The sequence below is a fragment of the Scyliorhinus torazame genome, chromosome 16 (assembly GCF_047496885.1).
Source record: "Scyliorhinus torazame isolate Kashiwa2021f chromosome 16, sScyTor2.1, whole genome shotgun sequence".
Taxonomy (NCBI): domain Eukaryota; kingdom Metazoa; phylum Chordata; class Chondrichthyes; order Carcharhiniformes; family Scyliorhinidae; genus Scyliorhinus; species Scyliorhinus torazame.
Genome location: NC_092722.1, coordinates 137,166,802 through 137,192,782, shown reverse-complemented (window position 1 = coordinate 137,192,782; position 25,981 = coordinate 137,166,802). Strand labels below are relative to the sequence as shown.

At 51.0% G+C, this 25,981-nt stretch overlaps 1 protein-coding gene across 2 annotated transcripts in view; it reads right to left on the bottom strand.

The window, feature by feature from the left end:
• The window catches only part of cfap46 (cilia and flagella associated protein 46), a 368,598-nt gene that overhangs the window by 256,869 nt on the left and 85,748 nt on the right, over window positions 1–25,981 (bottom strand). For both annotated transcript variants that reach the window (XM_072479134.1, XM_072479136.1), the window contains 3 exons: window positions 9,128–9,261; window positions 4,700–4,912; window positions 1,554–1,779 (listed from right to left, as the gene is read on the bottom strand). In XM_072479134.1, coding sequence (XP_072335235.1) covers window positions 1,554–1,779; window positions 4,700–4,912; window positions 9,128–9,261 — 573 coding nt within the window. The remainder of the gene's footprint in view (window positions 1–1,553; window positions 1,780–4,699; window positions 4,913–9,127; window positions 9,262–25,981) is intronic.

Sequence of the window (25,981 nt, the reverse complement as noted above, 5' to 3'; positions counted from 1 at the left end):
GTTTTGTTTTCATTTCACAGTAACTGTGTTGTGTGAAGGATTCAAATCATTTAAAGGAACGGACACTACTGACAAAGAAGTTACATTTTTTTTATTCTACATCTTCCAGTGGATACATACATTGATGAAATCTGCAATTGGTGAAGAAGCCGGGAAGCATGTACAGGCTGTTGTCTGCACAATTGGCTTGCCCAGCTTTCTGGTGGATGAATTTTGGTTTCAAAGCCTGTATTATTTTGAGATAGTCCCTAACTGAAAGACAAACCAAAACTTCAGGGAATGGGGTTTGTGACTTTGGGTTCCTGGCTGTGACGCAAGGTTGCTGGGAAATCAAATTGCGATGTAAGATTGCTGAGGAAATGGAAGGACAGAGCCATCAGAGATCAGGGTCAGGATTCTCCGTTGCAAGTCCCCCTCACTACCACTGCTAGAGAGGAGAGAACATTTGGTGCTCAGCCAAATTACCCATTCATTTAAGTGAGACCGGAGAATCCCGCCGGCTTGAATGGAGGGAAAATCCCGCTCCTAGTTTCAGCAGCAGAGCATGGCCAGCAGGATGAGGAGAAGGTGTGTGTGAAGCAGGTATAACAAATTAAACCTGGAGGCCAGATTTTGCAGTGGGGATTACAAAATAAGTAAATTTACTTTTGGTTATCTTGAAAGGGGGCAATTAAACATTGCTGATCATTTTGGTGAAGACCAGGCCTATAGGACTCAGGGTCATTAATAGGGAGTGGTTGCTGGAGTAAAATAGGATGATTAAGGCCTTCATGCAGACAGGAACTGGAACTCTATCAGAGGAAAACATGAGGGCAGAATTTTCCGGTCCTTCCCGTGATGAGATCTTCCCATCCTGCCGAAGTTGACCCCCGCCACCAGGGAACCCGTGGCGGGACAGGTGATCCATGCAAATTGCCATTGACTTTGGCAGGACCAGAAGATCCTGCCGGATGCCAATGACGAGTCACATCTGCCACGGGAAAAGCCAGTGGGGTTGGAAAATTCCAACCAGAGTTTTGAAGGACTTTGTGGCATGAACATGCCATATGTGCTAAGTTCACTGCAAGTAAATCCGTGGGATCGATCTTTGTAGCATCTGCTTTTAAAAGTATAATTTATAGTTTAATACAATTTGCCATGTTTAATTTACGTTGACTTTGGTTTGATTGTTAAGGCTATAAAAAGTAAATCTTGTCCAACGGTTTCTTTATTTGGGGTTGTTTGATAAGTTTGGTTCTTTTAGTTCATTGTTCTCCAAGAGGATCAGAACAAAATCAGCAATATATAGTTTTAGAAGGGGAGCATTTTATACAATACAGACCCTTCTGAATTACACCTTTAGAATAGTCTCTCCACACATATTCCCTACTGTATGTAACAAATATTAAACAAGCTATTAACCTGGCTACAGTTTTAAAGTAAAATTATCATGCAAATTTCATATTACTAAAATCAAAAATCATGACGAAATACATTTTGTGAAGGCAGTTCAAAGTATATCAATATGACAGTTCAATAGTATAATTTTTCAAACTATGTAGTGAACCTCATACCTGGAGAGCTTCAGTTATTTGAGGAATTCCTTCAGGATCAACAGTCAAAATCTGTGAAGTAGTTGATTTTTCAATTTTCTTTGCAGGCAGCTTTTTAAAATTAGGAGTTATGGAAGCCCTTCCTGATAGTTTTTTTTCAATTTTTTTAGGGCTAGGGCTGGGTATCCAAGGTTGAATCAATCCCTGACATAAGCTGTTGCACAGCATAACTAAAAGAATGGTTTCCCTACAGTGTAGCAAAAATAGTTATGGTTATGCAATATTCTTACTTTTTTTCACAGTAATATTCCAGGATTACAATAATAAAGAAGCATAATTGTATCTAGAGTGCAGAGTCAGGTCAAATGTTAAAACCTTATTTCCATAAAGGTAGCATCACTTGTCACTCATCAACACAAAGCGTCAGGCAGCAAACAATGTGACCACTCCCGAAAGTGCCAATGGCTTTGAGTAGATGGCCACCTGTGCAAGGGTTGTGGGCTTAGTTCCCTCTAAGCTTCATGGATCCAAATGTTCCTGTGAAGGCTACACACACAGCAGCCCTCCGAGTTCACCATGTGTGCGTGCTGCACAAAAAACCATAAAGGGTCCGCGTACTTAAACAACAAAAAAATTCGGATGACATAGGCAATGGGGTTTTTGATGGAGGAAAAGGCATCATTTTCTATAGCTACGCTCATTTCTTCAACCAATACTTGGCATCACAATATCCCCCTTACCAGCTCCCACCCAAGAGAAACTGTAGGAATAGACAAACTGTTACTGTGTAAAATTAAAGCACATGAGTTTGGGGGTAGTGTATTGAGATGTATAGAAAACTGGTCAGCAGACAAAAAACACAGAGGAGGGATAGACGGATCTTCTTCCAAATGGCAAGCAGTGATGAGTGGGGTACTGCAGGTGAGCGGTGAGGAGGATGCAGAGATGCTTCAGTGTGATTTGGACAAGTTGAGTTAGTGGACAAATGCATGGCAGATGTAGTATAATGTAGGTAAATGTGAGGTTATCGACTTCGGTAGAAAAAACAGGAAGGCAGATTATTATCTGAATGGCTATAGAGTGAGAAAGGGAATATGCAATGAGACCTGGGTGTCCTCGTACACCAGTCGCTGTTGGTAAGCATGCAGGTGCAGCTGTCAGTAAAGAAAGGCAAAAGATATGTTGGCCTTCAAAGCGAGAAGATTTGAGTACAGCAGCAGTGATGTCTTGCTGCAATTATACAGGGCCTTAGTGAGATCACACCTGGAATAGTGTGTGTAGTTTTGGCCTCCTTATCTGAAGAAGAAAGTTCTTCCTATAGAGAGATTGCAGAGAAGGTTTACCAGACTGATTCCTGGGATGGCCGGACTAACATATGGATAACATTAGGATTAGGATTACATTTGCTAGACTTCAGAAGAATGAGAGGTGATCTCATTAAAAACCTATAATATTCTAACAGGACTTGATAGGGTAGGTGCAGGAAGGATGTTCCTGATGGCAGGCAGTCCAGAACCAGGGTCAGTCTAAGGATACGGTGTAGACTATATAGAGCTGAGATGAATTGAAAATGTCTTCACCCAGAGAGTGGTGAACCTATGAAATTCTACCACAGGAAGCAGTTGAGGTCAAAATATTGTGGGCTGGATTCTCAGTCGGCGGGATCCTCCATTTTGCCAGCTGTTCACTCGCGCCCGCGGATTTCCTGACGGCGTGAGTGTGCCCACAATGGGAAACCCCATTGGCCAGCTGCCGGGACAGATATTCCCTTTGCTGGCGGGGGCGCGTCGCACCAGAAAATGTGTGCGGTGGGAGGAAGGATCCCGTCCTGTATGTTTTCAAGAAGGAGTTCAATATAGCAATTGGGGCTAAAGGTATCAAAGGGTATGTATGGGGGAAAGCAGGAACAGGTTACTGAGTTGGATGACCAGCCATGATAATAATGAATGGCAAAGCAGACTCAAAAGGCCGAATGGCCTTCTTGTGCTCTCATTTTTTATGTTTCTATATTTTCCCAGTCATGGTACAGCAGTACACATTCATTTACAGGGAATAGCAATATTAAGTTGGCATTGGGGTCACAGGAATGCTAATCAGAGTTTCCAGATACAGACTTGATTTATTAAGTTATAATTTTTAGAAGGTATTAAGATTATAAACCTGCTCCATTGCCTGTATAACAGTCTTCTGGTTATCTCATGAGTTTGGGCACGATTCAGCGGACTTGCAACACGAGATACTTCACACAATTCAATGGCACTTTGCCGTTCTTTTTGGCCTTGGGGAAATTCTCTGCACCGAGGAGCATTTCCTGTTGGAGGTTCCGCGCAGGTCAGGCACCATTTTGGAAGGCAACCCTGATCTTTCACCGACCCCTTCAGGCCCCCGCCCCCCCCCCCCCCCCTTTCCTTCTCCCCCTTGTTTTAACGCCTTCTCACTCCCCCAACCTTATGGAGGCAACTGGAAACCGGAACTCCCCTCACCTCCCCTCTAAATGATAAGGCCCCTCCTCGGCCCAATCCCTGATGCTGCCAGCCTGGTACCCTGGAGGTGGCACTGCCAGGGTGCCAAAGGGAGAGCCAGGGGGTCATCCTGCCTGTCCCCAACCAGCCAGGGTCTCCAATGGCCTGAGGGAACCACCCAGGTGCCATTATGCCTGGTCCCCATTGTGTAGACCAGTACTAAACGATGCCCTGATGCGGTCTCCCAGGCGTGGCTGTTGAGTCCCGGGCACTGGGTGAATCCAGCTACCTAATGGCTCATTTAAATATCCAGCCAGGGCGAGATCCAGATTACGGCGTCTCGAGACATTTCAATCATCGTGAATCGCGCGAGAGGCCAACAGCCTTCTTCCACCACCAAGTCGGGCACGACGAGACCGCTGAATCACGTCCTTTAATTCTGCTGCCACATTTAATGACACTGGTGTATTTAAGACTAAAAATGCACCCATATTTCAACTTAACTTCAAAGTTGCAGTTAAAATGCCCACAAGTGCACCTAATTGGCCTTTCCTTTATTTAAATTTAGGTCAAGGGTTAATTCACATGTTCAGCTTTTAGGGCATTTGAGTCACACTTCTGTGGCGCTCTGCATGTTTGCTCTGGGGCAGTGCTGGGAGAAAAAACTGGCATTTCACAATCCATCATTAGACAAGTAAAACTTACCCACAATGCCCTGTCTCCTTTAATGCATTGACTAGTATCCGGAATGGTTCAACAAGCTCCTTATATCTTCCAGTAGTCAATAGGTGATTGTTATAGTTCCACATGTATATAGCTGCATTGCACACAATGAATGCTTCATTTATTTCTATGCCCAGCTCTGCAGCATGCATAAAATTTGTGGTAGCACAAGAAGACAAAGAATCAATCCAATTTCTGAAAATAAATATAATACAATATGAGGCTCTATTTTATACCCTGTATCCATATCCAGCTGTAGTAACAATGCAATGTACATATTTTTGTATTATTCCCAGACTCTACGCCAGTTTTAGTGCTCTGAATCATTGTCATAAGCCACTGGGCATAATTTTAACTGCCAAGGGGCTGCAGGTTCAGTACAGTATGGGAATTAAATCCCCCTAAAGTAATGCCAGATTGGAAACCCAATAAGATCATGTTCAATACCTGGTTTGGCATAAGCTGGTTTGCAGATGAGTGTCGAAAGCTCTTAAAGTGGTTGGGTAAGTTATTACAATATGCACATAATTGTTTTTTTAATTTAATCCAACCTTCTGGCTTTAGTAGCCAAGCACGGGTTTCCCAGGCTCTCTGCACCCTGCCATGTTCAAATAGGCGAGTGTAAAATGGGGCGTGCATCTAAAGAAAAACTGACAAATTAGAAATCCTCAAACAGTAAAACTGAATAGCTACAGCCATGATGAGGTGGAAGACTGCCGGTAGCACAAGTGGTTAGCACAGTTGCTTCACAGCACCAGGGTCCCAGGTTCTATTCTATAAAGATGCCAGGCAATGCTTGGAATACGAGCATTAGCAGGTGATCTGTAAAGATTTAATCACCTGCTATTGCTCGCATTCCAAGCATTGTCTGGCATCTTTGAATCTGTCTATATACATGTTTCTGGAACATACCTCTTCATTCACCTGAGGAAGGAGCAGCGCTCCGAAAGCTAGGGACATCAAAACAAACCTGTTGGACTTTAACCTGGTGTTGTAAGACTTCTTAGAGTTTTCACAGTGGCATTGGAGTAACCTAGGTAGCTTTACCTTGGACCTCAGAAGAGGAACATCAAAATTACTAGGAGCAACATGCTACTCCACATAGGAATGGAGATGGCCACTGAAATGCAGCTCAAAGGAGGCAAGAAACCTAATATAGCGTCTACGGGCAGAGGTTCAGTTCTTTCGATATGTGTGCACACCAGTGCCTCAGGACACTTGAGCTTTCATAGCAGGTTGTTGATAACATCAGTAGTGCCTCCGAGAACAAGACATCTTTGCTAGTGGAGCAGGAAGGACACTTTTTTTTTTTTTTATTCGTGCATGGGATGTGGGAATCGCTGGCTGGGCCAGCATTTATTGCTCATCCCCAAGGACAATTAAGAGTCAACCATATTGCTGTGGATCTGGAGTCACATGTAGGTCAGACCAGGTAAGTACAACAGATTTCCTTTCCTAAATGACATTAGTGAACCGGATGGGTTTTCATGAAAATCGACAGTGGTTCCATGGTCACCTTTAGACTATTAATTCAAGCTTTATATTGAATTGGCCAATGCCTCTCAAGGTGGCAATCACTGGAGCACTCCCCATGCTTGAATATCTGCTTCTCCCAGGGATTTGCAATTTTGCTTTATCGCCTTGCAGAAAACTGATGAGTGTGAGCAATGGATTGTGTGGAGAGGAAAGAAGGATAACAATTGTGGAGGGTAACTGAGAGTAATGGGTATGATCTGGTACTAAGTTGAGAGTGAGTGTTTGCTTTAAGGAGAGGGGTGTGTGAAGTTTGATTGTTTTTTATACTTTGGGGGAATGTTATGCTTCTCTATTAACAATGCTCTGTGTTTGTATAAATTATTTCACTGAGCTGGGAAAAGGATAATGGAGACTGTGCCATTACCACCTAACCAGGGGATCAACCTTGGTTCAATGTTGAGTGCAGGAGGGCATGCCAGGAACAGCACCAAGCATACTGAAAAACGGGGTGTCAAACTGTGTGAAGCTACAACACACGACTTCTTGCATGCCAAACAACAGAAGCAGCACATGATAGTCAGAGCTAAGAGATTTCACAACCAACGGACCAGATCTGAGCTCTGCTGCCCTGCCACATCCAGCCGTGAATGGTGGTGGACAAATAAACAACGCACAAAAATCCCCATCCTCAATGATGGAAAAGCCCAGCACATCTGCAAAAGACAAGGCTGAAGAATTTGCAATAATCTGCAACCAGGAGTGCTGAGTGGATGATCTATCTCAGTCTCCTCTGGAAGTCTCCGACAACACAGATGCCAGTCTTCATCCAATTCGATTCACCTCATGTGATACCAAGAAACAGCTGAAGGCATTGAATACTGTAAAGACTTTAGGCCCTGACAATATTCCAGAATTAGTACTGAAGACTTGTGCTCTAGAACGTGCCCTTAGCCAAGCTCTTCCCGTACAGCTACAACACTGGCATCTAACCGGAAATGTGAAGGTTTCTCACGTATGTCCTGAAAAAGCAAGACAAATCCAACCCAGTCAAGTACCGTCCTATCAGTCAACTCTCAATCATCAGTAAAGAGATCAAGCTGCTCTTACATAGCAATAACCTGCTCACTGACACACAGTTTAGGTTCCACAGAATCATAGAATTACCACAGCGCAGAAGGATGCCATGCGGTCCATCGGGTCGGCAACAGCCCTTAGAAACTTACGCCCACACCACCGCCCCATCCCCGTAACCGTACCTCAGTAACCTCACTCAACCTTTTGGATACTCATGGGCAATTTTAGCATGGCCAACCTACCTAACCTGTACATCTTTGGACTGTGGGGGGAAACCGGTGCACCCGGAGGAAACCCACGCAGACATGGGGAAAATGTGCAAACTGCACACAGACAGTTACCCAAGGCTAGAATTGAATCCACATCCCTGGTGCGGGGAGGCAGCACTGCTAACCATTGTGCTGTCTCTTCTGTTTTCTCATTCCCCGATACTCACCTTCTCCTGATAAATTGTTCGTAACGATCATTTTTCCTGCCCTGCCAATCATTAGTCCAATGCTGCTCTCTTTACTTTTTGTGCTCCGGATTCTATTCCTCTTTGACTGGTTTATGGCATCTCTTTACTGCAATACAGCTTTTCTTTCGGAAGTCTGCGATAACATACATTGCTAACTGTATCACAAATATGACGTAAGGCTGAATAGTATGTGGTTCGGGAGAGGGGGAATTAGACAGCTCATGCGCCTCCCTCTCCAAAACACAAGAAAGGTTGGCGTGGAGCCAATCCATTCCACGCCAATCTGTCCCACAGCGATACCGTGCCGAGTGGGACTCCTGCCCCTCACTGTGAAGGAATTCCCACTCCTGGCAATCTGATTGTCCAGCGGCACCATAGAATTTACAGTGGAGGAGGCCATTCGGCCCATCGAGTCTGCACTGAATCTTGGAAAGAGCACCCTACTTAATCCCACACCTCCACCCCCGCAACACAGCAACCCACCTAATCTTTTGGACACTAAGAGGCAATTTAGCATGGCTAACCACCTAACCTGCTCATCTGTGGACTGTGGGAGGAAACCGGAGCACCCGGAGGAAACCAAATCAAACACGGGGAGAAATTGCAAACTCCACACAGTCACCCGATGCCGGAATTGAATCCAGGACACTAGAGCTGTGAGGCAGCAGTGCTAACCACAGTGGCACCGTGCCGCCCCAAGAATGCATTAATGAGTACTGCCAGAAGTGCACCAGGGATCAAGGAGGAGGAGCAATGGATCCCTGAAAACACGTAAGTTTGCGGTTTTGGACAGGGAAGGTTGGACAAGTTAGGGAGTGAAATAGGAGGTGGCGATGTGGGTTTTAAGCTGTTAGGAAGAAAGAAGGGGTTCTAAGGGGGGATCCCCCAATCCACAAAAGGAAACCAACAAATGTAGAACCCCACTCCCTCATTTTCCTCCCTGCCCTTTTGAAAATTAGTTTTTTTAAGAAATGGGACTGCCACCTGACTACCCATGCCAAACAATTTATTGTGTGGGCACCATATTATTAGTTATTCTTGATTACTTATTTAAAAATGGCAGGCAGGTTGCCGATTTTGCCCTCCCCAATATCATGGGCATGATCTCGGGGTGGGGTGGGTGAGAAGGCAGTGAGTTGGGCACCCACGTGCCCCCACCTATTTTACAAAGTGCAGCTCAGAGTCATCCTTATTCTGTTCTGTTAAGGAGTTTCACCAAAACTTACTCTAGCTGTAACTGGATTCCCAATCTACAAATGTCTCCACCATTTGGCCAGGGACTAAGTTGAGAAAAATTGCACTTTTTGTTTCCAAAATACAAAATTCTTTGGCATTTTCATAGTTTCTTGCAGCACTTTTGCACGTTATTTAAGGAAGGAAAACATCCCAAAAGCTCAAAATACCTGTACGTTATCCATTCAGGAACTGCCTCTGGATTTCTGACTCCAACTTCCTGAAGGTCCTTCTGTTTATCTTTTGGGAAAACTGCATGGTTGTTAAACTGAACGTCTTCTGAGTTTAACAACTGAACGGTTGCCTGGACAAGTAAGTTAGAATGTTAAACTTTAACTTTCACAATAGCACCAAGAAAATTAATAACTTCCAGCACACAGTGAATATTAAATAATTTTAAGTATGTATTGGTCAAATACATTTGTTCCAACACAATTGGAAAATTAGTCAACAATAGGAAGAATTTTAACTGCCAAGGAATGGCAAGTTCAGGAACAGGCGAGGAGTTAAAGAACCAAAAGAAATGCCGGGATCAATGATTGGTTTAGGGGTGCATGTGAAGGTGAGCAAAATGCCCCCCAAAAGGAACTGGTGGATCAGTCATTCAATTATATAAATAATAATAATAATAATCGCTTATTGTCACACGTAGGCTTCAATGAAGTTACTGCGAAAAGCCCCTAGTCGCCACATTCCAGCACCTGTTCGGGGAGGCCTGCTTTACAAGCCAGCTGCTTAGCCCACTGTGTTAACCCAGCCCCTAATGAATGAATTAATAGACTCTTTAACCCTCATTTCTGGCTTCTAGAGTCAACACAATGGCTTTTAAGCTCTCAATCAACTCCAAGCCAAGGTATGTGTTATAATGTGAGGCAAGTGATGAGGCAGTGTTAAATTACAATTTGGTCCGTACCTAAACACCCGATAGGCTGACATTCGTGCACTCCATCCCGATAGGCTCCGGGCTGGTCGCGTGGCCCACGAAGGATCGCCCCTTAAAGAGACCATGCTACCATCGTATGCAATTGCATGATAATCTCATGGAGACTGATATCACAGATAGAACTGGTGATGAAAATAGTGACTGGCTTTTCCTCCAGCTACTTCACACTTCACTTTCATCCTGACCTTTCTCATACTATTCACCCACGCAGCAATCCCACTGCAGACACATTAAAGACTGCTGGTCACCCTTGCAATTGCGTACACACCCTGTCTCCTCAACGTCCGCTAACTGGATGGAAATCCCACATGAAGCCTCTTAATTGGACACATCCCAGAAGTTTGTACCCGCATTCCTTAGCTATCAGTGAACTGCAACTGGTTCCATCATCCGAGCGAAATTCGAAAATATAGTTCCGAGCTCCAGCTTGGGGGAGGTAATCACAGTGTATACATACAGGATCAGCTTCCTCGACATTATGGAGCAATAATGTCTCAGGAGGCCCATACTTTCACAGTTGGCGCTGCTGGCAACAAGACCTCCTTCCAAGAGCAGCAGGGCGAGAGGAGCAGCAGCGGGGCGGGTGGAGGAGCAGCAGCGGGGCGGGTGGAGGAGCAGCAGCGGGGCGGGTGGAGGAGCAGCAGCGGGGCGGGTGGAGGAGCAGCAGCGGGGCGGGTGGAGGAGCAGCAGCGGGGCGGGTGGAGGAGCAGCAGCGGGGCGGGTGGAGGAGCAGCAGCGGGGCGGGTGGAGGAGCAGCAGCGGGGCGGGTGGAGGAGCAGCAGCGGGGCGGGTGGAGGAGCAGCAGCGGGGCGGGTGGAGGAGCAGCAGCGGGGCGGGTGGAGGAGCAGCAGCGGGGCGGGTGGAGGAGCAGCAGCGGGGCGGGTGGAGGAGCAGCAGCGGGGCGGGTGGAGGAGCAGCAGCGGGGCGGGTGGAGGAGCAGCAGCGGGGCGGGTGGAGGAGCAGCAGCGGGGCGGGTGGAGGAGCAGCAGCGGGGCGGGTGGAGGAGCAGCAGCGGGGCGGGTGGAGGAGCAGCAGCGGGGCGGGTGGAGGAGCAGCAGCGGGGCGGGTGGAGGAGCAGCAGCGGGGCGGGTGGGGCGGCAGCGGGGCGGGTGGAGCGGCAGCGGGGCGGGTGGAGCGGCAGCGGGGCGGGTGGAGCGGCAGCGGGGCGGGTGGAGCGGCAGCGGGGCGGGTGGAGCGGCAGCGGGGCGGGTGGAGCGGCAGCGGGGCGGGTGGAGCGGCAGCGGGGCGGGTGGAGCGGCAGCCGGGCGGGTGGAGCGGCAGCCGGGCGGGTGGAGCGGCAGCCGGGCGGGTGGGGCGGCAGCCGGGCGGGTGGGGCGGCAGCCGGGCGGGTGGGGCGGCAGCCGGGCGGGTGGGACGGCAGCCGGGCGGGTGGGACGGCAGCCGGGCGGGTGGGACGGCAGCCGGGCGGGTGGGACGGCAGCCGGGCGGGTGGGACGGCAGCCGGGCGGGTGGGACGGCAGCCGGGCGGGTGGGACGGCAGCCGGGCGGGTGGGACGGCAGCCGGGCGGGTGGGACGGCAGCCGGGCGGGTGGGACGGCAGCCGGGCGGGTGGGACGGCAGCCGGGCGGGTGGGACGGCAGCCGGGCGGGTGGGACGGCAGCCGGGCGGGTGGGACGGCAGCCGGGCGGGTGGGACGGCAGCCGGGCGGGTGGGACGGCAGCCGGGCGGGTGGGGCGGCAGCCGGGCGGGTGGGACGGCAGCCGGGCGGGTGGGACGGCAGCCGGGCGGGTGGGACGGCAGCCGGGCGGGTGGGGCGGCAGCCGGGCGGGTGGGGCGGCAGCCGGGCGGGTGGGGCGGCAGCCGGGCGGGTGGGGCGGCAGCCGGGCGGGTGGGGCGGCAGCCGGGCGGGTGGGGCGGCAGCCGGGCGGGTGGGGCGGCAGCCGGGCGGGTGGGGCGGCAGCCGGGCGGGTGGGGCGGCAGCCGGGCGGGTGGGGCGGCAGCCGGGCGGGTGGGGCGGCAGCCGGGCGGGTGGGGCGGCAGCCGGGCGGGTGGGGCGGCAGCCGGGCGGGTGGGGCGGCAGCCGGGCGGGTGGGGCGGCAGCCGGGCGGGTGGGGCGGCAGCCGGGCGGGTGGGGCGGCAGCCGGGCGGGTGGGGCGGCAGCCGGGCGGGTGGGGCGGCAGCCGGGCGGGTGGGACGGCAGCCGGGCGGGTGGGACGGCAGCCGGGCGGGTGGAGCGGCAGGGGGGCGGGTGGAGCAGCAGGGGGGCGGGTGGAGCAGCAGCTGGGCGGGTGGAGCAGCAGCTGGGCGGGTGGAGCAGCAGCTGGGCGGGTGGAGCAGCAGCTGGGCGGGTGGAGCAGCAGCTGGGCGGGTGGAGCAGCAGCTGGGCGGGTGGAGCAGCAGCTGGGCGGGTGGAGCAGCAGCGGGGCGGGTGGAGCAGCAGCGGGGCGGGTGGAGCAGCAGCGGGGCGGGTGGAGCAGCAGCGGGGCGGGTGGAGCAGCAGCGGGGCGGGTGGAGCAGCAGCGGGGCGGGTGGAGCAGCAGCGGGGCGGGTGGAGCAGCAGCGGGGCGGGTGGAGCAGCAGCGGGGCGGGTGGAGCAGCAGCGGGGCGGGTGGAGCAGCAGCGGGGCGGGTGGAGCAGCAGCGGGGCGGGTGGAGCAGCAGCGGGGCGGGTGGAGCAGCAGCGGGGCGGGTGGAGCAGCAGCGGGGCGGGTGGAGCAGCAGCGGGGCGGGTGGAGCAGCAGCGGGGCGGGTGGAGCAGCAGCGGGGCGGGTGGAGCAGCAGCGGGGCGGGTGGAGCAGCAGCGGGGCGGGTGGAGCAGCAGCGGGGCGGGTGGAGCAGCAGCGGGGCGGGTGGAGCAGCAGCGGGGCGGGTGGAGCAGCAGCGGGGCGGGTGGAGCAGCAGCGGGGCGGGTGGAGCAGCAGCGGGGCGGGTGGAGCAGCAGCGGGGCGGGTGGAGCAGCAGCGGGGCGGGTGGAGCAGCAGCGGGGCGGGTGGAGCAGCAGCGGGGCGGGTGGAGCAGCAGCGGGGCGGGTGGAGCAGCAGCGGGGCGGGTGGAGCAGCAGCGGGGCGGGAGGAGCAGCAGCGGGGCGGGAGGAGCAGCAGCGGGGCGGGAGGAGCAGCAGCGGGGCGGGAGGAGCAGCAGCGGGGCGGGAGGAGCAGCAGCGGGGCGGGAGGAGCAGCAGCGGGGCGGGAGGAGCAGCAGCGGGGCGGGAGGAGCAGCAGCGGGGCGGGAGGAGCAGCAGCGGGGCGGGAGGAGCAGCAGCGGGGCGGGAGGAGCAGCAGCGGGGCGGGAGGAGCAGCAGCGGGGCGGGAGGAGCAGCAGCTGGGCGGGAGGAGCAGCAGCGGGGCAGGTGGAGCAGCAGCGGGGCGGGTGGAGCAGCAGCTGGGCGGGAGGAGCAGCAGCGGGGCAGGTGGAGCAGCAGCTGTGCGGGAGGAGCAGCAGCGGGGCAGGTGGAGCAGCAGCGGGGCGGGTGGGGCAGCAGCGGGCAAGTGTTGCAGCAGCGGGGCGGGTGGAGCAGCAGCGGGGCGGGTGGGGCAGCAGCGGGCAAGTGTTGCAGCAGCGGGGCGGGTGGGGCAGCAGCGGGCAAGTGTTGCAGCAGCGGGGCGGGTGGAGCAGTGTAAGCAGGGATGAGACTGAAATGCATGGAGGAGGAGTGAATATTAAGTTACATCACGTTTTAACTGTGATGTCACTGACAGACAGATGAGCGGTGTGTGTTTGTCCCCTTCTTAAAGCAAAGCCTGGTCTCCAGTCAAGACCACACTCCACTGTGGCTGTTTGATATGTGGTGTGCAACAACCACCACACGTTAAAATAACCTACGCATAAGCATCTTCCACCTCAGCCCCACCAACCCAAATTAATTTTGTGACCTGGAACGTCAGGACCCTCATGGACAATCCCAACAGCAACAGACCTGAACGTCACACCGGCATCATAGCCTGGGATCTCCCCCACCACAACACTGATATCGTCTCCCTGGGCGAGACATGACTGGCAGGAGATGGCCAGCTTTGGTGGCAGATATACCTTCTGAAAAGGCAAACGAGAAAAAGAATGTTTTCTCTACGGGGTCAACTTTGCCGTAGAAAATGAGTTCGTCGGACGGCACAGTGAATACCCCTGCAGAACGACACATGACCCTATCCCAGAAACAGCACATCACCGCCATCAGTCCCTGCCCCAACCTTAGATGCAGCAGACGAGACAAAGCTATCCCCACTTGCTGTTTCTTGCTCATTAGACAACTCTTTATCTATGCCAATGTTGCTAATTGTATTTCTCTTTATTTGGCTCTGAATATGGCGGTCAATATGGTCGCCTTCCTTAATTCTAATTACGTTTTGCTCTAGAGTCACCAGGTATCTTTCGATACCGCCATAAGGTTCAAACCAAATATTGATCTAAGACTCAATACACCAGTTAGTTAGTTCAAAGTCAAATGCTTATTTATTTACACACACAGTTAAATATAATCATGCACAAATACTACAGACTAAACTATCACAACTGCTAAAAGCCTATACTTAGCTTCGGGCGCCCACTCAGTCAGAGGAACAATGGCCGTTGTTCGGTTCTGAGGCTGCTGGGGTGGAACTGGTATGGAATAACAGATAAGGACGTCTGTCTGGTAGCGTGCGTTGACCTTGGACTTACTTGTTCTGGTGCAGCTTTTGGGCAGGTCTCTCCTCAGCGAGAGCCGGAGCCAAGAGAACCATTCTTTCTTGGGGGATCCTTCTTATACCCAAAAGGGCTTTGCGCGCTTTTGGGTGGGCCTTGAACTTGGCCTCAATTAATTGGGCCGTTTCTTAATCGTTCCTATCGATTTCCTCCAATAAAGGGGTGGGTGCCCTGATGGCTGGGCGTGTCCTAGGTGGCCGTTGGCCTGCTTTGTTCTGGTCTCTGGCGCCGGGTCTCTGCCTTAGTATCGGTTACTCAAATGTTACTCTTTTGTTCCCGGAGATGGGCCATTAGTATGCTAATGGGTTTGCAGTTTTGGTCTTGTCTGGGAGCTGCAGCTCCAATATGCAGACAAACCCTGAACCTGCTTGTTTTCTCCGTCTTGTCCATTTCCCTGCAATCTTTGCAAAGTGTCCATTTTGTAATCGGTAAGTGGCCATCCCAGATGGCTACACACCGTCCTTGTGATCCTCAACGTGAAGCGTGAAGGATCACATTACCGCGTCGTCTTCGTTCTCTGACCAAGTGGGGCACCCATAAGCACTTCAAGGGCTCTACACTGCCCTATCCTATGAATCGCAATTTTTACCTAAAATCATTTCACATACATGCATCATTATAAAACTCTACGGGGCGCTATGACATTCAGGCATGCATTACAAAATAAAAAAACTGGAACCTCAAACTATCCTCAATAAACTATCCTCACTCAAACAATCAACAATAATTCGACAACACTTTAAATGTACAAATAGCAGCAACACAAGTTTCTCTGGCATGGCAGTCAAGTACAGAGGTTTACATTTCTTTATTGAACAAAGCACACAAAGAAAAACGGATGCACTTTAATTAACTCGAGGGGTTAGGGGGTTTGGTGAAGTCCGAAAATAGAGGACCTAAACATGTATACCGAGGTGCGAGAGCGGGAGGCTCTCCTTCGCCATTTCCTGAGTCTAAGTGTCTGCACAAAACTGCAGAGTATCGCCAGTACTAAGAGTGATTCTACTGTAAGATAGTGAATACCAGGTGACAAACTTGTCACACCAGGTCGGGGTATCGGTAACTGTCTCGGGGGCAAATGTCTCGGGGGCAACTGTCTCGGGGGCAACTGTCTCGGGGGCAACTGTCTCGGGGGCAACTGTCTCGGGGGCAACTGTCTCGGGGGCAACTGTCTCGGGGGCAACTGTCTCGGGGGCAACTGTCTCGGGGGCAACTGTCTCGGGGGCAACTGTCTCGGGGGCAACTGTCTCGGGGGCAACTGTCTCGGGGGCAACTGTCTCGGGGGCAACTGTCTCGGGGGCAACTGTCTCGGGGGCAACTGTCTCGGGGGCAACTGTCTCGGGGGCAACTGTCTCGGGGGCAACTGTCTCGGGGGCAACTGTCTCGGGGGCAACTGTCTCGGGGGCAACTGTCTCGGGGGCAACTGTCTCGGGGGCAACTGTCTCGGGGGCAACTGTCTCGGGGGCAACTGTCTCGGGGGCAACTGTCTCGGGGGCAACTGTCTCGGGGGCAACTGTCTCGGGGGCAACTGTCTCGGGGGCAACTGTCTCGGGGGCAACTGTCTCGGGGGCAACTGTCTCGGGGGCAACTGTCTCGGGGGCAACTGTCTCGGGGGCAACTGTCTCGGGGGCAACTGTCTCGGGGGCAACTGTCTCGGGGGCAACTGTCTCGGGGGCAACTGTCTCGGGGGCAACTGTCTCGGGGGCAACTGTCTCGGGGGCAACTGTCTCGGGGGCAACTGTCTCGGGGGCAACTGTCTCGGGGGCAACTGTCTCGGGGGCAACTGTCTCGGGGGCAACTGTCTCGGGGGCAACTGTCTCGGGGGCAACTGTCTCGGGGGCAACTGTCTCGGGGGCAACTGTCTCGGGGGCAACTGTCTCGGGGGCAACTGTCTCGGGGGCAACTGTCTCGGTGTACGGTAGGGGTGGGAATCATTCACGGCCTATGTGGTAGGGGTCAGGGGGGTAGCGTCCGTGCGCAACTGAAGGGATCCCGCTAAGATCCAGGTGAACATGAAGGTTGTATTCATCTTTCCGTCTTTCTGTCTTGAACATGAAGGTTGTATTCATCTTTCCGTCTTTCTGTCTTCTTTTTCTTCCTCTGGGGTTCCGGAGGTTCCGGAGTTCTATGGACACAAGCATAATATCTGTTATTATGTTGCTTAAGATCTCGTATGTCTGTCGGTCTGTCCTTTGTTGCCAATTACCCTTTATGATTGGTCACCATCTGTGACTCCCTCATTTTTTATTTTTTTTTAAACCGAATATTTGGGCAAGACATCCAAGAAAAATACTGACACAGTGCGAGCCGTCTCGCATCCTGTGCGATCTAGCATCCTAGTGTTTGAGGATGTAAATAGCATACGGAACAATCTAAGGGTCGCCAACAACCAACAAAAGAATTTCGAACTTAACGAGCCAAAATGGGGTGCGTATGGGCCGCGGCGGGTAAGAAATGGGTGGAATCGCCGGGTAGGATGGTGACCAGTGCCGTTTGTGCTCTACCCGAGTGTCGCTGACCAGAGGGGTGTCCTCAGGCAGGGCGGGGACCAGTGCCGTTTCTCCACTGTCTGGGCGACCGGCAAGAACGGGTGGAAATGTGGCCGTCATGGGGGCTGCCTCTCGTGATCGAATCAGGAGTAGCTACGAGTGGTGTCTGCCGACAAACTAGTTCCTCTGAACGGTTTTCTGTCGACAAACTAGTTCCTCTAACAGCCATTGGGCATCAAAAGGGTGGTGTCGTGGGGCCATGAAAAACTTTCAAATTCACAAACAACAAACATGTACATTAAATCAACAAACATACAACAAACATGGTGCAGGTTCCATCAGAAAGGACACCGTATCTCTCCATCGGTTCCTTTTTTCCATCATGTGGACACCTCATTGATCAGTAACGAACAGGGTCGCAAAGGGATTTGTTTGGTGGGAGTCAGACACTATGTCATCATCTTCTCCCAGCTGCCATACTCTTGACTGGAGTAGTTTGGCTAAAGCTGCTTGGGGCGAATTGGGGTCCATCTCATCATTCGGGATGAGCCTGAACGAATTGTCGCGGTGCCAGAATCGTGTGTCGAGGTTGCAAGCTGCTAGGTTGTAATCCGTAATCGTCGGGCGGTGGGTCTGGGTCAGGGACTTTGATGTATGTGATTTCAAAGGGGTCACTGGAATCATGCTCGGATTCACTGGGAGTGGGGCCTGGTGCAGGGGTATAATCATAACGTGGTGTGCTGTGGCTGTCATCATTGCTATCTCTATCACTGTCGCTGTCGCTGCTGGTTGAAGGAAGGGAGAGGCGGAGTCGTGCCTCTGGGGGTGGAGTTGAAGATGCGTCTGAGGACGGGCTGGCCTGGCTGAGGGAGGGTAGGAATACGTCATCTGTGGGCGGGGCGTGCTCGTCTGCTGCTGCGAGCAAGATGTGGTGTGAATGGATGTTCTGCGAGCCATAAGCGTTGAGCTGGTTTATGTGAAACCACGCAGACTTGCCATTGGGATATGTGATCTTGCGTACCGAGGGGCTTACTTTGTCCGAAATGGAGTACAATCCAGAAAATTTGGGGGAAAGGAATGAACTGGGGTTGTATAGGGAAAGCATCACTTGCTGCCCTACTATAAACTCGGTGGCGTGTACCTTTTTGTCGAAACAAGCCTTGCTTTGTTTTCTCCTGGTCCCAAGTCTCACAGCTGCTGCGAGTTGGGCTGCCTTTATGTTCTCAATAAGCTGCTGTACAGCATTTTCATGCGTGAGGGCGGTGACTGCGGGGCTGGCCAACTGTCCCTTTCATTGGGCGTCCGGTCATGAGGGGGTGGGGGTGTATCCTGTGGATGCAAGAACATTAAAGCAAATGGGAGAACTGAGAACCCAGGTGCTGTTGTTCTGTTGTACCATTTTCCTGAGAGTGGCTTTTAGAGTTCTGGTCATCCTCTCTACAATGACGCTTGACTGGGGGTGGTCGGCAATGTGAAACTTTTGCCAAATTCTGAAAATTGAGAGGACATTCTTCATTACTCTTCCTGTAAAATGTGAGCCTTGTTCGGACTCTATACTGCGTGGGAGGCCCCATCTTGTAAAGATGTGCTGTGTTAGTATTTTAGCTGTTGTCTTGGCCGTATTCGTTCTCGATGGAAAAGCTTCCACCCATTTTGTGAAGGTGTCGATGACCACCAGCACATACTTATAACCATTTCTGCAGGGGGGTAGGGGTCCTATGTAGTCTATTTGCAAATTCGTCCAGGGGCCATTAACAGGCGGGTGTGACTAAGCTGAGCTTTTCTTGCATATCTGTCCGGATTGTTCTGGGCACAGATCAAGCAATTTTCAATGCAGTGAGTAACATCGGCTTTTAAATCAGGCCACCAGCAGAGGTCGGAGGTGGGTTAGGGTGGGTTCAATGACTTGGTGTCCATGATTGTCGTGGAACTGACAAATAATCTGGTTCCTGTCCTGGTTGGGAACTACATAAATGCCTTTCAAAATCACACCGTCGTGTGTGGTGATTATGTTCTTAAACTTGTCGTACGGGGCTGCGAAGGTTCCTTTTAAAATTTCCCTGAGTTTTTCATCTTCTTTCTGGGCCTTTGCTAGATCCTGAATGTTGGTCTGTGAGACCTGAACCGCATGTACTGGGGTGCTCTCGAGGGGTTCCAAAAGTAACCATGTCTGGAACCTGCCTTCGCTAGGGCGTCTGCTTTAACGTTACCGGGGGGGGGGGGGGGGGGGGGGGGAGAACGATGATGATTGCGAACCTTAATTATGCCATATTTTCTATTTCTGGCTGTCTCTAGGGTATGTCGGAGTAATGGGGCTGGGGGTAGGGGCTTTCCGTCTGCGGAAACAAATCCTCTAGTTTCCCACAGGGGTAGGAATTCTGTTAAATTATTACAGACATATAAGCTGTCCGAATATGTCTGCTGGGGTCGAAAACGAATCAGGGTGGTCTCCAATGTCAGCTGTGGCTGCCAGTTCTGCTGCCTGCGAGCCTAAGTGTCCAGGCAACTTTCGTGAAATCTCATCTAGGGCACGTCCCTGCGCGTACTCTACATAAATGCCACAACTGGTGATTCTCTTTCCGTTCAAAACTCTGGAGGAACCATCCACATAAACTTTCAGGTGTGCGCACGTGTCTGTGGGCTGGGGTCTCTGAGGTGTATTACCTGCTTTCCTGGGAGCTGACTTAGATATAAATGGGCCTGTGTTGTGTTTTATGTTGATGATCTCACACTCATGTGGGGTACCTGAATATTGCAGATTATCAGCTAGGAAAGTGTGGGTCTTGGTTCTTTTAACTGTAATGTCCCGTCCCTGTAAAAGGGTCCAACGGGCTGCGCGGATTTGGCTGACTGTGCCATCTTTAAATCGACCGTCTAATAATAGCTCTGTTGGGGTGTGTTCAGTAAGAATGGTGATGGGGTTGAGTCCTGTAATGTAGGCGAAGTACTGTACTGCCCAAAAAACTGCAAGCAGGTGCCTTTCGCAGGCAGAAAATCCTTGCTCAACAGGATCTAACACGCGTGAGGCATATGCCACGGGGCGTAATTGGTCATGGCGTTCCTGTAGAAGCACAGCAGAAAGGGTTCGGTCGGTGCTTGCAACTTAAATTGCGTATGGGGAAAGTGGATCTGGGACCTGTATTGCGGGGGCTGTGCTGAGGGCTCTCTTTAAAGCATCCACGGCATCCGTGTGCTGTGGAAAACATTCCCAAGGTGCCTGTTTCTTGAGAAGGTTGGATAGGGGCGCTGCTTTTGTGGCAAAACCATCGATATGGTTTTTGCAGTAGCCAACCAGTCCTAAAAATGACCGGAGGGCTGAGACATTATGGGGAAGGGGCAATTTGACGATCGAGTCAATTCTCTTCTGCTCGATCTCGCGTTTACCATGTGTGATTACTGTACCCAAGTAAATCACTTTTTCCTGCAAAATCGGGGCCTTCTTGGGTTGACTTTACATCCAATTTCTTTAACGAGTCCTAGAAGTTTGGCGAGAAGCGAAATGTGCTCTCCCTTTGTGTCTGTCTGTAGTAGCAAGTCATCTACAAACTGGACCAGACATTTGGGTCGGGAAAATTTTGCTAGTCCATTTGCCAGCTGTCGGTGGAAAATGGAGGGGGAGTTGTGGAAGCCTTGTGGAAGGCACGTCCACGTATATTGTTGTCCCTGGAATGTAAAGGCGAATTTATATTGGCACGCTTTATCCAATGGAATGGACCAAAAGCCGTTGCTAATGTCCAAAACCGAAAAAATCTTTGACTGGAGTCCCTGTTTGAGCATGGTCTCGGGACTCATGGCTACGGTGAGGGCTGCAACTGGGGTTACCTTGTTCAGTTCCCGGTAATCAATAGTCAGTCGCCATGATCCATCGGGGTTCCTGACGGGCCAAATTGGTGCGTTGTTCATGGAGGCTACTGGTCTGAGGACGCCTTGATCAAGCAGACTCTCTATTACTTTGGAGATCTCTCCCTCTGCTTTTTGGGGAAAACCGTACTGCTTTTGGGGTCTGGGGTCGGGACCTGAAATGTTCACCAAGTCATCTATCTTGCCACAGTCATGCTTGTGCTGTGCAAATGCTGCTTTGCGTTGCTGCAGGACCTCCCTAACCTGTCTGTCCTGACTAATGGCTCGAGGGTCAAACCAGAAGTCTCCTACTGAGTTAATCCTGTTTTCATAGTCCCCAACTGTGGTGGGAGCACATGCTGCCTTTGTCATTTTCCATACACACTTGTTAACTGGGACAAATGAAAGGTTGTGGGAGCTCATAAAATCGATCCCTAGGATATGTTCTGCTGTCTGGGGCAGATCAACCAAAACTACAGAGTGCTTTGTTGTGACGATCCCTATTTGTATTGCTATAGGGGCTGTGATGTGTCCCTGTTGTAATGACCTATAAAGCCACTGAGTGTGATGGTGCCGGTTGTGGGCCACGTGTCTCGTTGAAACATAGTGGAGGAATTGAGTGTGGTGCGGGACCCTCCTGTGTCCCAAAGAAATTCTACGGAATGTCCCCGGACATTGCCTGCTACCACCGGGTCTACCGCACATGTCCCAAAGGGTGTCGCAGACCCAAGTTGGGGAGCCCGAACACCATCAGTCGGTGCCATTCACGTCTATGTTCTCTGAACGAGCTATAACGCTATGGATTGGCTTTGCCCTATTCTTATTTAGGGTGCCAGTCTGTTGGTTTCTCTGCTGTTTTTGGGGCATGTTGCACTCTCGTGCAAAGTGACCTAATTGTCCACAGTTGTAACATTCCTGGGATTTAGGTGTTCCTGCCCTCATTTACCCATGTGGGTTTCTGGTGTGCTTTAACTGGATTCATGTCTGCCTGCTCTTCCTCGGGTTTTGCAAATGCGATTTTGTCTTGGAGGATTGTTCCCAAGCGCGGGACAATCTCTTCAAAACCCATTTCTCGTTGTGGGCCTCGTCTGAGGGGTCGTAATTTGCGCAAGCTCTCTGTCCTTCCTCTGTCGCATGAGAGAGTAGGATACAAATCCATTCGGCCATATTATCTGCAGACAAATGGGTGCGGGCTAACTCTCCGAAAACCACTGTGAAATGTATCCACAAGCGTCCAGCAAACGCTATGGGGTGCTCTGTTATCTTTTGCCTATACTTGTTTGGTCCTTCTACGGTGTCTCCTCTGTTATAGCCGATCGCATCTAGGATCGCTGTGTGCATTTCTTGGAGTGTGCCTGCTCCTACATTCTGTGGGTCGGGAGGGGCTGCCACGACTGAAGGGTCGAGGCTTAAAACTGTCAGCTTCACTTGCTCCTTTTCATCCAGGCCGTACATGGTAGCCTGCTGTTTAACTCTAGCGAAAAACTGGTGGGGGTCTGATGTGGGAAGGAACGGTGTAATTTTTCCACACGCGTCCCATAATTGGGTCACGGTTAACAGGGTTGTATATAGGAAATCTGCGTTTCCTTCTGCTGCGGCTCTGCAGTGTGTGGTTACAGGGTTCATGGGGGTGTGTTCTGCCTGTTCAGTCGGGGGTTGGGATTCTGGACAGAAAGCAAAGATTGCAATTCTGCAATTTGCTTCCAGTGAAAGGAGCTCTGCCTTTGTTACGTCGTGGAAGTGTGGATTGCTCGTAGGTCTGCTTTCAAATCATTGCACTGTTTCTGCAATTGCTCTACTTGTTGCTCGGTTTCTTGTCTTACCAAGACCGCACGTTGCGTGTCCTGGTAGGCCTTATCGTACTGGGTCTGAAAACTATTCAAATGGGCGAGACAAGACTGGTGTGCCCACTTGGCATCATCCACCTCTCTGTCCCTCGCTGCTAACTGTTCTCTCAAGTCCTTATTCTCCTTCTCAAACTCGCTCATATCTCCCTCACTATTTCTGTCTCTCTCCTCAATCTCTCTACGGAGCGTCCTAACGACCTCCTCTGTGCCTCGCAATTGTGCCAAGCAGGACACGATTGCCATTGGCTTGCGAGCTTTCCCTAACCTCTTCTTGTGGATCTCTGACAGGTTCTCCCACCAAGTATATCCTATACTCCCGGGACCTGTTTCATCATTCGCGCAGAATTCGCTCCACAGGGGCCATCCTTTGCCTTTGAGGTACTTTCTGATTTCCTCTTCCCATATGGAACACTGTCCTTCTCTGCTGGTCGCTGCGACCTCGAATTCTTGGGGGTTCATAAAGCGTTCCATTGCCTTCATCGCATTTTCTCTATCTGGGTTCTCTGCTGAATTTGGAACGGGGGTGATAAAGTGGTGATGTAAACACAGGCACGGCTTACGCTATGTTCCGGCCGACAAAATTCATGACAGTTTTACACAACAAAATCTCTCGGGCTTACCGTATATCCCGTATATATGGGTATATAGTGCGCATGCATTAACACACTTCCGAATCTCGGAGGTTTGATCAGTATCGTTCTTACAATTGTGGTTTTTCTGTTTTTACTTGGATTCCAATTCAAATTTGGGTTCTCTCGGAGTGACTCGGCCACTTCTAGGTCGAGTTCCGTCAGAGGTCGCCAGTAAATGTTACTATCTTTGGTTGGCTCTGAATATGGCGGTCAATATGGTCGCCTTCATTACTCTTAATTATGTATTGCTCGAGAGTCGCCAGGTATCTTTCGAAACCGCCACAAGGTTCAAACCGTATACTGATCAAAGACTGGATACACCAGTTAGTTAGTTCAAAGTACAAAGAACAAAAAAAATGTACAGCACAGGAACAGGCCCTTCGGCCCTCCAAGCCGACCATGCTCCCCAACTAAACTACAATCTTCTACACTTGCTGGGTCCATATCCCTCTATTCCCATCCTATTCATGTATTTGTCAAGATGCCCCTTAAATGTCACTATCGTCCCTGCTTCCACCACTTCCTCCGGCAGCGAGTTCCAGGCAGCCATTACCCTCTGTGTAAATAAAACTTGCCACGTACATCTACTCTAAACCATGCCCCTCGCACCATAAACCTATGCCCCCTAGTAATTGAACTCCTCTACCTTGGGGAAAAGCCTCTGACTATCCACTCTGTCTATGCCACTCATAATTTTGTAGACCTCTATCAGGTCGCCCCTCAACCTCCGTCGTTCCAGTGAGAACAAACCGAGTTTATTCAACCCCTCCTCATAGCTAATGCCCTCTATACCAGGCAACATTCTGGTAAATCTCTTCTGCACCCTCTCTAAAGCCTCCACATCTTTCTGGTAGTGTGACAACCAGAATTGAACACTATACTCCAAGTGTGGCCTAACTAAGGTTCTATACAGCTGCATCATGACTTGCCAATTCTTATACTCAATGCCCCGGCCAATGAAGGCAAGCATGCCGTATGCCTTCTTGACTACCTTCTCCACCTGTGTTGCCCCTTTCAGTGACCTGTGGACCTGTACACCTGGATCTCTCTGACTTTCAATACTCTTGAGGGTTCTACCATTCACTGTATATTCCCTACCTGCATTAGATCTTCCAAAATGCATTACCTCACATTTGTCCGGATTAAACTCCATCTGCCATCTCTCCACCCAAGTCTCCAAACAATCTAAATCCTGCTGTATCCTCTGACAGTCCTCATCGCTATCCGCAATTCCACCAACCTTTGTGTCATCTGCAAACTTACTAATCAGACCAGTTACATTTTCCTCCAAATCATTTTATATACTACAGACAGCAAAGGTCCCAGCACTGATCCCTGCGGAACACCACTAGCACAGCCCTCCAATTAGAAAAGCATCCTTCCATTGCTACTCTCTGCCTTCTATGACCTAGCCAGTTCTGTATCCACCTTGCCAGCTCACCGCTGATCCTGTGTGACTTCACCTTTTGGACTAGTCTACCATGAGAGACCTTGTCAAAGGCCTTACTGAAGTCCATATAGACGACATCCACTGCCCTACCTGCATCAATCATCTTTGTGACCTCTTCGAAAAACCCTATCAAGTTAGCGAGACAAGAACTCCCCTTCACAAAACCATGCTGCCTCTCACTAATACGTCCATCTGCTTCCAAATGGGAGTAGATCCTGTCTCGAAGAATTCTCTCCAGTAATTTCCCTACCACTGACGTAAGGCTCACCGGCCTGTAGTTCCCTGGATTATCTTTGCTACCCTTCTTAAACAAAGGAACAACATTGGCTATTCTCCAGTCCTCCGGGACATCACCTGAAGACAGTGAGGTTCCAAAGATTTCTGTCAAGGCCTCAGCAATTTCCTCTCTAGCCTCCTTCAGTATTCTGGGGTAGATCCCATCAGGCACTGGCGATTTATCTACCTTAATATTTTTCAAGACGCCCAACACCTCGTCTTTTTGGATCTCAATGTGACCCAGGCTATCTATACACCATTCTCCAGACCCACCAATTCCTTCTCTTTGGTGGATACTGATGCAAAGTATTCATTTAGTACCTCGCACATTTCCTCTGGCTCCACACACAGATTCCCTAGCCTATCCTTCAGTGGGCCAACCCTTTCCCTGGCTACCTTCTTGCTTTTTATGTACATGTAAAAAGCCTTGGGATTTTCCTTAACCCTATTTGCCAATGACTTTTCGTGACCCCTTCTAGCCCTCCTGACTTCTTGCTTAAGTTCCTTCCAACTTTCCTTATATTCCACACAGGCTTCGTCTGTTCCCAGCCTTCTAGCCCTGACAAATGCCTCCTTTTTCTTTTTGACGAGGCCTACAATATCTCTCGCTATCCAAGGTTCCTGAAATGTGCCATATTTATCCTTCTTCCTCACAGGAACATGCCGGTCCTGAATTCCTTTCAACTGACACTTGATGTCAGATGTTGATTTACCCTCAAACATCCGCCCCCAATCTAGGTTCCTCAGTTCCGCCTAATATTGTTATAATTAGCCTTCCCCCAATTTAGCACATTCACCCTAGGACCACTCTTATCCTTGTCCACCAGCACTTTAAAACTTACTGAATTGTGGTCACTGTTCCCGAAATGCTCCCCTACTGAAACTTCTACCACCTAGCGGGGCTCAA